The sequence below is a fragment of the Macrotis lagotis genome, chromosome 1 (genome assembly GCF_037893015.1).
Source record: "Macrotis lagotis isolate mMagLag1 chromosome 1, bilby.v1.9.chrom.fasta, whole genome shotgun sequence".
In the NCBI taxonomy this organism is placed as follows: domain Eukaryota; kingdom Metazoa; phylum Chordata; class Mammalia; order Peramelemorphia; family Peramelidae; genus Macrotis; species Macrotis lagotis.
Genome location: NC_133658.1, coordinates 390156657 through 390169522, shown reverse-complemented (window position 1 = coordinate 390169522; position 12866 = coordinate 390156657). Strand labels below are relative to the sequence as shown.

At 33.3% G+C, this 12866-nt stretch overlaps 1 protein-coding gene across 7 annotated transcripts in view; it reads right to left on the bottom strand.

The window, feature by feature from the left end:
• Nucleotides 1-12866, bottom strand: part of EBF1 (EBF transcription factor 1) — a 453042-nt gene that overhangs the window by 420660 nt on the left and 19516 nt on the right. For all 7 annotated transcript variants that reach the window (XM_074212516.1, XM_074212518.1, XM_074212517.1 and 4 more), the window contains exon 5: nucleotides 4215-4288. In XM_074212516.1, the coding sequence (XP_074068617.1) occupies nucleotides 4215-4288 (74 nt within the window). The remainder of the gene's footprint in view (nucleotides 1-4214; nucleotides 4289-12866) is intronic.

The window sequence follows — 12866 nt, the reverse complement described above, 5'->3', positions numbered from 1 at the left end:
TGTAACTCTCCATCACTCCTATTATGAAATATTATATATTATATTTATAATTGGCACAAGAAATGTTATAAAGAGAACATGTAGCAAGAAAATAGTCTAATAGCAAGAGACAGGATAACATATGGATAGTTTAATGTTGGACTACTAGTCACACAACATTGAAAGATCTATAGAAGGCCTCTAGTCCATTGAGTACATTCTCTATGGAGATTAATGTAAATATGCTAAAAAGAATTATAGGAATGAAAAAGTTTGAATAAGTTGCAATATTCACTGGTAAAGGAGAAATATGTATTAAAGAGATCACAGATATCTGAAACTACCAAAATAAATTAACCATGTTTGTGGGTTAATCACCTATATATAAATTCGATGAGATCAGGGACCATCATTTATTTACATTTTTAAGCTCACCTAGCACCTAATATAATGGTCTACAACCCATAGATGATTAGAAAATATGTTGAACACATAGGATAAAGTAATTTTAGAGCTGCACGAGATCTCTTGCTGTTATTCTTGTTGTTCATCCATATCCAGCCTGTGGACCACAGCATGCCAATACTTGTCCATGGGATATTCTTGACAAAGATATTGGATACTTTTCTTCTCCACTGGATTAAGGCAAACGGAGATTAAGTGACTTGCCCAATGTCTAAGGCCAGATTTGAATTCAGGTTTTCTTGACTCCAAGTACAGAGCTCTGTCCATTGAATCATCTATGTGCTTCTGCAAAAAGATCTTAAAATCACCTAACCTAAAACTCTTATTTGAAAAAAAAATGAAATAACTGAGTTCCAGACAAATTAAGTGCCTTTCACAAAGAGAAATTGCAAAGTCAGCTTTTGAACCCAGGTCCTCTGAGGCCAAATCTAGTATTCTCACTATCATAACATACTTGGGATGGGGTGAGAAATGGGGAACTAAGTATCTTAACTTTCTAGTTCTTTAGGGCTAAGATAATGGAAATTTTATGTAAATAATAGCTCAATTTTAAAAATTGATCTAAAATGTTTACCTCTCCTGAATGGATCAATTAAACTCCATGTACCTCAATTTTCTTCTACAGCACCAAAAAACTTCCAAAATGCTTTTCCTCCCAACCACCTGTGAGACAGGTCATGCCAGTATCATCATCTCTGTTTAGAAAGGAAATGCTGCATCTAGAGAGAGGTTATAACTTGATAGAATTGATCTACTAATAAATGATGAGGTCAGGATTTGAACCCTTGTCTTCTGATTCCAAGTATAGTGGTTTATACTTCAATTTTGGTTAATAGTTCTAGTTATAAGAAATATTTTATTTATATTTAGATATGAAAGAAGAAAATATGCATTCCACTTATGAACTTTTGCTTTAAGAAAACTCTTAATAATGGTCATTTCAGCCTTCACCATGAGTTACTAATAAAAGCCAATGCCTACTCAAAAATATTTTTAAAAATTTCTTATTAAAACAGAGAAAGATTCTCCTACCATCAAGGCAAAAGGATTATTTCTCAAAGGATGGCAATAATTATAATCTAAGGATATTAAGTCCTGCACCCAGCAAGCAAAATGGCTTTTCTATCCATCAACAGAACACAATAGATTCCTTAAACTTAAACAGTCACCTGAGATGCAACTCTGTCTTGTCTGCAACAAAGCAATATCATTCAGGGTCCCTCCTGTAAATTGGAATTCTCTATGTTCCCTACACCATGGCTTCAACATTCTATAAATATACTGCTTTTGTGCCATAAATGCAAAGTTTTATTGTGCAGTTAGCCTTGATAGAAAGCACTGCAGAAAGTTGTTTAGAAATTAAATATCTAAAACAAGCTATTTTAAAATCCAGAGCCCTCACTATTTCATGTCTGAAATGAAGAAATTTCATCTTAGGGAGAGCAAGCTGTCTTTCACACCATATGGCTAATGGTAGTGCATAGCAATTAGCTGGGCTGATTAATGGTGAACAGACTCTAATTTTATGCTTATAATTGAGCCTGCATTTGCACCCCTGGTGCAAATTCAGCACATCCCAACTTCCACTTACAACAGGCAAGAAATCAAGAGAAATAGAATGGTGTGGAGAGTGAGAATTTTTTTTTCCTTGAGCCCCCTAAAGAGCATCAGATTTGCAATTTAAAAGAGTGTTAGCAACACAATAGATGACAGATTTGTATAATAGGGTCATGGCGGCCTGGTAAACAAACAGCACCCCTTACAAATCTATAGGCAGCTAGAAAAACTGTAATCTGTAACATTAGCAATATGACATTTTGAATATGGCTTTTCTCTATCAGCCTTGCAGCAAACATCATAATTTGCCTTCAGAGGATTGAGATTTTTATTTTTGCTATTTTATGCTTTTGAAAAATAGAAAGAGCACCCATAGTAAAGCAAACCAGCCAGCATAATAAAGTACTTTGGACCAATGAATTTTAAAAACAAGAAAAATATAAACTGCATTAATGGAGGGTAGGTCTACACATGAAAGGCCTAATACATCTCTAAGTATTTCAAAAATAGGATCATTATATTTAGGTCCAAACGCATGCAGATAGAAGACACCAATCTGTGAAATACAGATATTAGCAGATCTATCCAGTTAAGATCCACCCTGCTTTCTATTAACTGCTTGGCTGGAATCACAGGCAAAGGAACATGGAAACTCCATACTAATGACATGCTAATTGAGGGTAGCTTGGGCTTTTTCAACACAGTAAATGGTCTAAAAAGTATGAAGTGGTTAATATTTTTTAATTTTCTATCACTAAATGAATTTGGTTTAATTTTGAAACATGCAATGAAATATATATGAAATATATCTTTATAGAATAAGTCTCTAATCTTTTCTAACTAGAATTTTAAAGGGATAAATGATTAGCTAGCTCTACATTTTAGTTCCTTCTTAAGCTGTTGCTTGAGAGTTCAAAAAAACTATTTTTGTATTAATTAACAGATTCACAAGGCAAGGAGGTGAGAACCTGCTAGATGCCTATGTATTAAAAATAATAATAATAGGCTGATATGTTAAAAGTTTGTTGTTGTAGACTGGGGGATGGAAGGAAAGGTATTGCTGGTGGGGTAGAAAAGAGAAAGACTGGTAAGAATCGGAAAATGTTTAGTAAATATTTGTGATTTCCCTAGTTATGGGAGAAAACAAATTTATTTTCATTTCAGGAAAACAAAATAAAGAATCTTGGAAAAAATATACTTGGTGTTGAGTTTGAAAATTGGTTTTCAAAAGCAATGGACACTATCCATCAGAATTATGGCAGAGTGCTGGAAGCATTGGATTGGTCAGAACTGGTAGTAGGGTCAGTTAATGTGGGATTCAAAGAAAAGTTTGTATGGCTTACAGGATAATCAATCACTTATCTTTCACAGATGCAGTTATGCATCTTTGAATTGTATTCAATTATTTAAAATGTATTATAAATAATATAGCTGGAATGTTTCTTTTATAGAAACAAAATAAAAGATAGGTGAAAAGGGCTGTTCATCAAGTTTTACTATAGGAATACCATGAATGAATGTACCATTCACAGATACTTTCAAAATATATGCTCAGTCTTGTTATAGGCACAAGTAAGAATTCTGGTTGGTAGGTGACATGAATTTTTATACATTTCTCAGACTAATATTTCCCATCCTTCCAAAAGGTTACTGCTTTAGAGAATTACCATCGACATTATCATGATTATATACTATGTAGCTAAGATTTGCAGTTCTGATGCAAGAAAAATCAGCACTTAGTTCAGAGGGAAATTATGTTGATGAAAGGAGGGGGTCATATTTTTAAAAGGGGGGGAATTAAAAAGGGGAACCATAATTTCTTAGTCTAACCAAAATGAAAGCCACTGCTGATATCAATAGAACCCTTACTCATTTTACTAGAAATGTTGTTGAATGCATATATTAACACTAAAAGGATTATATTGTATCTTACTCAATTGGAAGAGAGGAAGGGAGGAGGTTGTTCTGTGCCCATTAATACTGTGATTTCAAATGGAAATGTATGTTTTTCAGAATGAAATCTAATAAATAATTGAAAACGACTGTGATGCCTGATACTTTACTCCTAAGTGTTCATGTCTAACTATTCTTTTTAGATTTTCTTAGGGAAGCAAGATAAATGAATGTCCTAAAATAGACCTTTTTTCAACCCAGATTTGAGATGCAAAATCATCTTCTCTTTTCTAATTAAAGGAAAATAAGATAATCCTTACCTGCACATGATTTCGTGTGTGAGTAATACTCTGCACATTTCTGGGTTCTTGTCTTGGCCTTCATATACTATGGCCTGTAAACATAAGCATAGTTTTCATTAAAAAATCCAATTGGAAAAAACTAAATTATCACAATACAATACTTGCATAGTTTGTTATTCTTGATAGCCAAGAGACTTTATCCAGAAGAATGCTTTACTTTAACAATTGCTTCAAGATATGTCGTTTAAGATCAAGTCAATTTCAATCTACTTATTATGAATATTTTTATATCAGAGAGTAGAATGCACTTCGGACACATGTTGGCTTTTTGACATCGTGCAAGTCCCTTAACCTCTCAATGCTCCAGGCAACTCTCTGAGATTGTAAATTGCAGAGAAAACAGTGATCTGCATTGGTAGAGGGAGTTTCTTACCTGGGGTTCCCCTAAACCAAAGAAATCACAAGCTCAATCCCTATCCCTATGCACTACAAAATAAAAATAACCAATAATGAAGGGGAGGGGATTAAGACAGGAGTGGTTGAGAACCAGTATGTCTGTCAATATTTTTGTATATTCACTGGATTATATTATATGCAACTGGTATACTCATAGGTTTTAAAAAAAATGCATTCATAAGATAGCCTCACTTTTTTTTATCACTCCCAGTCCTGAAATTAAATGTACTAGGGAAGTGAACTAGAAAGAAAGAGGGGTGATACAAATTAGTCCATTTAACTTCTCTGTCATCATCAATGTGAATCATTGTTTGGGGGAAATCCTTCTTCACTCTAAAAAGCTTGAGAACCTGCTTCATTTTTTTTAGACTCTCACCCACCCAAACAGAAATATGCACTGACATATGTTCAAAGTGGGGGAGAGCCATCAGACTGCCCACACTCGACTAAAATTTCTTCTCATCTGAATCTCAGAACCAAGAATCCCAAACCACACTCTAAGCCAAGAGTGTTTTCCTTGTATAAAAGCACTTTGGGCTTGGATGTTTTGCTTAAATTCATAAGGAATGTAACTTGTGACTTTAGCCTACTAGCCTCTCTTTTAACCTCTTTAAATTTCCTCACTACATGCTAATAACTGTAGCAAAAAAAAATGTATATTGGTTTTCATGACATTTTGTATTAGGACATATTTTAGCTAAACTCACACTGTATCACTACATAATCCTTCAAATTGTTAATAAAATTGCACTTTCACACATTTGCATAACCCTTAACTTCATGATAGTAAAAACTATTTAAATTAACCCAAGAGCATCCATATTTAGTACATTCAGATATTTCTTTTCCTTTTTGCTACTGTTTGTTTGTTTTTTAAAGAAGGTGATTTGCTTTTGAAGCTAAATTCGAAAGAATATTTTTCATCCCAGGGAAAGTTAGGTCCAAAACTTGTGAAAGTATGACCATAAGTAATTGGCAAATTGTGGTCAAACTATCCTCAACAGAGTAGAAAAAAATGAAGTGATTGCTGTAACAGGGCACTTTATGATACATAAGCAAATTACAAAATAAAAATGTCAATAAATGGAAACAAGTTAATCTCACTGTCATGTAAATTAATATTTTTCTAATTTAAGCCTATAATCTTATATTACAAAACATCTTTTTATTGCCTAATTAGATTTTAGATTAAATACACTAAGAAAAATATAAATATTCAAAGAACAAAAAATTATTTCACCTATTTCATTTATTATAATCACCTCTACAAAACTTTAAAAAGTTTGGTAATATATCCTTAGATCCATTTCAGGGTAATAAGGAAATACATATAAATATAAAAACATTCTGACTTTTTTTGGCAATCACAGTGGTCTTATTTATATACTCTCCTAAATACCCTTGAAGACTTTTCTTTCAATTTAGTCTTTTTTTTCCTCCAAGTGTATATACTTCTATATTTTTAAAACCCTAAAATTGCTACAATAAATTCTATTAGCCATGATAAATTCTGTAAGACATATTAATTTGATTAAAATACTTCCAAATGCAAAATAAGATGAATATCAGAATAACTTTACCTTTTTTGACATGTGGTGAAGTATATTATAGAGAATATTTAAATTTTATAAGTTCAAAGTTTTCTCCCACTTTAATATGACTATTCTGCTTAAATATAGACCCATATCAAACCATATTGACCCATCAAACTGTCCAATATTATTGATCCTTTTGACTCTAGATAGATCCTTTCTCACACACTGCCCTCACTGATGGGGAAGTTAGTTGGGCCTACTCATAATAGCCAATTAAGGCAATATCACTGCAAATATAATTCTGACTCCAATATGATAATGTGACCTGTGATCTCTCAGAAAATGTGTTTTTGTCTTTTTCAACTGAATACAACTTGCTCTAGATACCCTGTAAGCACTCCTTTTTTTTCCCACAGAATTTCAACAATTGTTGAAATTGTGAATTGGATGAGCTATGAAAATGATAGAAACTGGGATGGGGTAAGGAAGGATTATGGAGAGCATGCAGTTTGTGTGTCTGTTCTCTCTCTCCCTGGGCTGGCATTTGGTTGTATTTGGGGTGGGAGTGGTTGTTTTGTTTTTGTTTTTCTCACATAAGACCAAAAAAAAGGTACTGCATCTATGACTTCTGAGAATAAGACAGAAGGGGAGATATTACTACTTCACACTTTGGCAGGATTGGAATCTTTTAAATACACTAAAACTTGGATTTAACATTGCTCATGATAGCATGGAATTCAGGGTAAGCAAGGTCCAACTTGAACCCTATCCAAAGAGGTCTCATTACTGAATGATCAAACAGACTGTGTCATAAGGTAGTTTCACTTAAAAAAACCTCAACCAAGAGGACATTATTATAAGGAAACCAGTGTATAAGTGTTGCATATATCTAGCTTGACATGTGTATCTGACTCAGTGGGTCATCTCTGAACCTAGGCTTAACCTTGACTACACTTGGAGTTTTTTTTGGTTTTTATGTTCTCAGTTCTTTAAATTTTCTAATACTTGCTCACACAGTAGACAGTCATAATTCAAATCCCTATTTTCAATATATATCACAAATTAGCCCTACACTTTAGTTAGTGTCCAGGTTTACCAGGTAAGGGAGTTAAAGAGTTTTGAACAAAAACATAGGAAGAACTTTTTGGAATTTTCTTTTCCTCATAAAAATGTGCATTGTGAAGGCAGGAGCAAGATTTGGGAGGTGGATGGATTAGCTGGAAGACCAGAAAGGCTTTTATAAACAGCATTCAGCTATCTTAAGAGAAGCCATTTTATAGACAGCTGGGGTGGGACCTAGACAGAGAGAAACAAAGAAGAAGGCTTATATTCATCTTACATAGTAAATCATGTTCCTGATCAGTGTGAGAATGATGTTGTTCATTTAAAGCATCAGAGACAACATGTTTTAAATAAATCAGTTTGTTAATCAATGGTGAATAATAGAGAGGCTACTATTAAATTGGAAGAGAAAAAAGATCTAAAATATTTTCTTTAAATAAATCAATTGATTTGGAATCAGTAATGGAAGAGAACATGCAAAATCAAGATGAAAACTAAGTCCAGCCACTTGACAGTATCATAACAGGACAACAATGGGGTTGCTTATAAAATTAAATTTAATTCATTGAGCTCTCCTTAGCCTTGAGAGCTTGGTAAGATCAATAAGAAACATTTTTTTAACAAACCACCAAGTTGTCTAAATCACTCGGCAGATTCAGATTTGAGGGCAGAACAGTGGGAATGAAATCCATCCCTTCTTTCTAATGTTTTTCCCCACCAAAAATTAGACATAAAAGTAGAAGTGCCATTTGGAAGAGAAAAAAACCTTCAACTACCAACTTTAAATTTGAGCTTTTAACCAGATTGAGTTCTGCAATTTGTTTGGGGGGGGGGGAGAAACAGAACTATTGAAGTTTCAGAACCTTATAGTTTCTGGTTGTACTACTTGTTTTATAGGTGGAAAATAAATTACTTTAGATTTCAAATGCTCAATTATATATTAAACTGGGGCATCTGTGAAAAGACATAAATGGAAGTAACACAAAAACCTTTCCACTATTGCTTCTGTTTTGAAGGATTTTTTTTAAGTGGGTGCCTTCTTAGTCTTCTCAAATTGTTACCGAGTTTTAGAAGTTAATTGAAAGTTACTGTGTCTGTAAAGACAACCACATAGAAGAGCTAAAAATAAATGTGCAAATAGACACCAGGATCACACTTCAATAGAATGCCAAAGGAAATACAGAGTTAAATACTTTGGTTTTTCTTTGTTTACAATGCTCATAGTTTTAACTCTTTGTATTCCATCCATAATGGCCAGTGACATTGAACTTCAGTATTAGAACACATTAAAATGCTTGATATAAAAGAATCAGTCTTGATTTGAAACTAAGCAGTAGCAATTAGATCATTATTGGTAAATAACAGCTATCTAGTAGTAACAAGGTTTCTAATTTCCCACTTAAGTCAAAATGTAATATTGAATGTCTTAGTTTGTTTCCAATACCAACAGACACACACATACAAATAAAAGTCCAACCATAAGTTAGATCTTTTTTTGCCAACTTACAGAATTACAAATTCACAAACAAATGTACTCAATTTGAGTACATTTTCAACCAGAAATGGTAAAGATAGAAGCCTATGAGCACAGACTGTGAATGAATGACCCTTTGGTAGCAAATTATCCCAAAATGGAACTAATCATAAAATAATATGAACACCTACAATGTTACCACATTATGCTATTAAACAACATATTCAGTCTCAAAATCTCCTCTGTTCATCATTAAATAAAGATGTAGTTATGACACAGGTTTAGAAAACAGAGAGAGAAGGAACCAGGAGCTGTGACTAAAGATTGATCTGCACGGGAGAGAAGAGCAAAACAACATATTTTTCCCAACAATAATTTCAAATGGCACTTCCAATAGTCATTGTAGAAAGAAAATTTTAAAAGGCCCCCTCCACTCCATTCACTTGATTAGTGGTTGGCAAATTGCAAAGATGAAATTTTAGCTTAGTATCTAAGCAGACCTGTTTTCAGAACTGAATTAGCAAAGTTGTGAAGGAATGATATCATATTCTGTGCATTGCTCAGTCACATCACAACACTGATTTTAAAAGGAACATATACCAAAGCAGCTGACTTTAGGTGGAATCATTGGTATCTCAAAAAATAAATTATCCTATAAGTACAAGAAGAAAAGAATATCTTTCATCTAATGGGTCACCAAATTTCTTTCCTGAGAAGAAACAGGATTTTATCTATACCATAAATCTTTTAAAATCTATATCCACTTAGTTCAATGCATCTAATATCACAATAAGTTAGTGATATGTCACCTAGAATCAAATTCCAAATAGCCTCTTGTTCAACAACTATAAACAAAAGTCACCATTATTCAAACTCTGTCTATCACTTTCTGTTATAGGCAAAGCTATCGATGTATCCATATAAACTCAATAAATGTATTATTCCTAATATGTTCATTTTTAATGCTGTTCAAACATTCACATGGAAACAGCTCTAGCGTAAATATCCCCGAACAAATGGCTGTATATTATACAGGAGGGAGCAGTTGGACTGCCAGACTGGGAATGCACTAGGCCATCTGGCTCCGGCAGTCTCTCCAAAATCATCAGCTTTGTTTTCACCCCCAGACTCCAAACAACACATTTTCCACTGTGATGAGTTTACATTTTCCCAAACACAGGTCCTGATCATGCATAAAAATTCCAAACTTTTTCATTCCTCTATGTGCAAGAAAATTAAAATCACCTGCGTTTTTGACATATCACCAAGGGAAGAGAAAGCTGCGAAAATCTGGCTCCCTGTCTACTTGCCCTGTCATTTTTTACATTTGAAATCAACCTCTCTGTCTACTGAATTCCTACAGAACTTATTGATATCACAAAAATGTGCTTATCAACCAATGAAGAACCATGCGTTGAAAGGTCTGTTAATCAAATCTATGCGTACATGGCAGGATATAATGAAGCAATCAATAGAAAAAATGCACTTGCATCAATAGTTTAAAGTACTGGAGGAGTAAAAAAATATATATAAAAAAGATAGCTTAACTGAAAGGAGAAACCTGACAGGGTTTCTGATTAGTGTAACTTGGAAATCCCAATGCTGCCGGACTTTTTTAGAACTTAACCTCATCACCTGCACTAATATCCATACGCACATAGAAAAGGAAAGCGTAGTAGTTGAAATTCTGGAGAAGCACCTCTTGTGTTTTCACTATATTTTTGTTCACTATCTCCTAATGGCAAATTGTCACTGCTTCCAAAAAAAAAAAAGAGCAATGTGGGGGGGGGGGGTTGGCAAATTTTCTTTAGGCTAAGTGATTTACTGAAGTTCTTCTAGTCACATTTCAGAATGCAGTATTGAAAGTATGAAGCAAATTTAACCCTCAGACCTCCCCTACAAGGATCATTTGCACTTCTGCAATAGATGATGGCTGTTTCTGTGAGTAACAGCTTCTAACTTTTGAATCCTGCAGGGTTTTGCATGCTCTCTAATGGAACAGGGAAAACTGCAATGACACAAAAAACAACCTATTTTTAGTCCTGCTAAACTCAATTTGAATAACTCTCCCTGAAGTGACCCTCTCCAGAATCTTCTGTTTGGGAAAGGGCAGGAGATTTTGAAAATTGTTATTTCATGACTAGGAGAGGGAAGGTAGGGGTCTCATTATCCATGTTGGTCTATAACAATCCTACTATATTCTCTCTCTCTCTCTCTCTCTCTCTCTCTCTCTCTCTCTCTCTCTCTCTCTCTCTCTCTCTCTCTCTCTTTCTCTGTCCAATATTAAAGTCTCTCCCCCCAAGTAGCTTAATGAGACACTTTTGAAAGGTGTGAATTATTGTGTCATATCAGTACTTCTTGGTTGGTTGAATTTATTCTTGGTTGGTCTCATTCCTCTAAGAAGGCAGAGTCAAGCTCAAAAACATTCTATGTGAATATAAAGAGAGCCTGATTAGCCATGGATTTGATTTCCTAAAAATGTCCCTTTAACTTCACCTTAACTTTGTGAATCAAGGATGTGACTTCACACATGTTAAAAATGCAACTGTGAAATGAACAAGTGTAAAAAGGAGCAAGGCAATTATTAGGGTACATGAAGATGGTCAGGATGTCATCCTGATCATTGATTCTTTGTGATGTTACCAGAACTCTTCATATCATTATAATTACATTATCATGTATGCAAATATGTGCTTCTAGCATCAAAAAACTGATCTACTTAAAAGAGCTTAACTTAAATGTAATCATTTAATTAGCCAGCTTATTTCAAGTCAGCTATTAGAATACAGAATATCTGACTGGAGGGCCATTGTATATTTAACTTGAATTAAAATTTAACAAATATCAAGTCAGACTTGGTGTTTAATTACAGTTGGATAGTCTAAAGGTAAATGAAAATTTACTGTATTACTCATTAAAGCTAAAATATAAATTATATTGTCACATTTGTGAAAGGTTATACTTCATCATTATATTGTACTTTCTAGACTGTTATATTAACTGTTATTCATAAATTGCTTCCAAGACAGTTGTTCTTATAATAGATAATCCAAGAACAATCCACCAGATTTTATGTAGGTGTTACTGTTCAAGGAGAAAATTTCAGAGAATTTATTCTTGTTTGTGTTTCTGATAAGGAAGCAAACAGGTGCCCTATTAAAACTGCCTTTTTCTTGATGTCAAACTAAATTCAGAAAGTTAATATAAGTACTGACTATTAATTTTAGAGTTCTTTGTTGCTTCTCCCAAAAAGCTTATTTAATTTTAATTTGTAGTTTAAATCTCATGTGAATATTTCTCCCTCTAGCACAAGTATTTCATCATATGTATGTTATGAGTTTTTAAGAGAAATTATAAAATTCTCCCAATAGGCTAATGGTTGGAGATGAAAGATCAAGAGATCAAATTAAGCCATACAGAAGACTTTTCTTAGGTGCCATGACCTTGTTAAAAAAATAAATTTAGGTTCATTGACCTATAGAAATCAAAGATTTCATTTTTTTAACTAGTTGGAGAGTTAACTGTTGCTATAGTTTTTGTAAAAATCATATCCTGATAAATTCTTAATGATTTTTTATTATTTCTAGCTTATCATACACAATAATGGGGTGGGCAAAACATAATGTTGTTTGTCGTTTTGGTTATTTCTAGGTCAAAGAAATTATTTTGAACATAACACAAATTTATTTTCCAAAAGGGGAAAAAAAACCAAAACAAGATCACTGAATATTGTTTAATATTTGTGAGCTCATACCTTCATAAGTAGGCCCTATACTCAATAATTTTTTAAGTTAGTAATTAATTAAATTCTAATAAGTATGTTTAGCTTATAAATGATGTCTTATGTTTCCCTTCTTTTACCCCTACAGCTAAAATGTCAGAAAAAAAATCTTCAGGAATCTTACAAGAGATTATTTTTGTTGTCAGAAAAACAATCCAAATAATTTAAGTAGCTGAAAAGCAGGAATTGAGGGGTTTGATAGGGGTTGGTTTTTGATTTTTTTTTATTTTAGAGGTGCCTTTTTGTCTTTTGGGGGGGGAAACAAAACAATCTCACAAAGAAAAGGGCATATCCTATCTGATGAAAGAACATAGGGCCAAGTTTAAATGTATATGAGTTGAATTTACTATGCTAAATCAAGT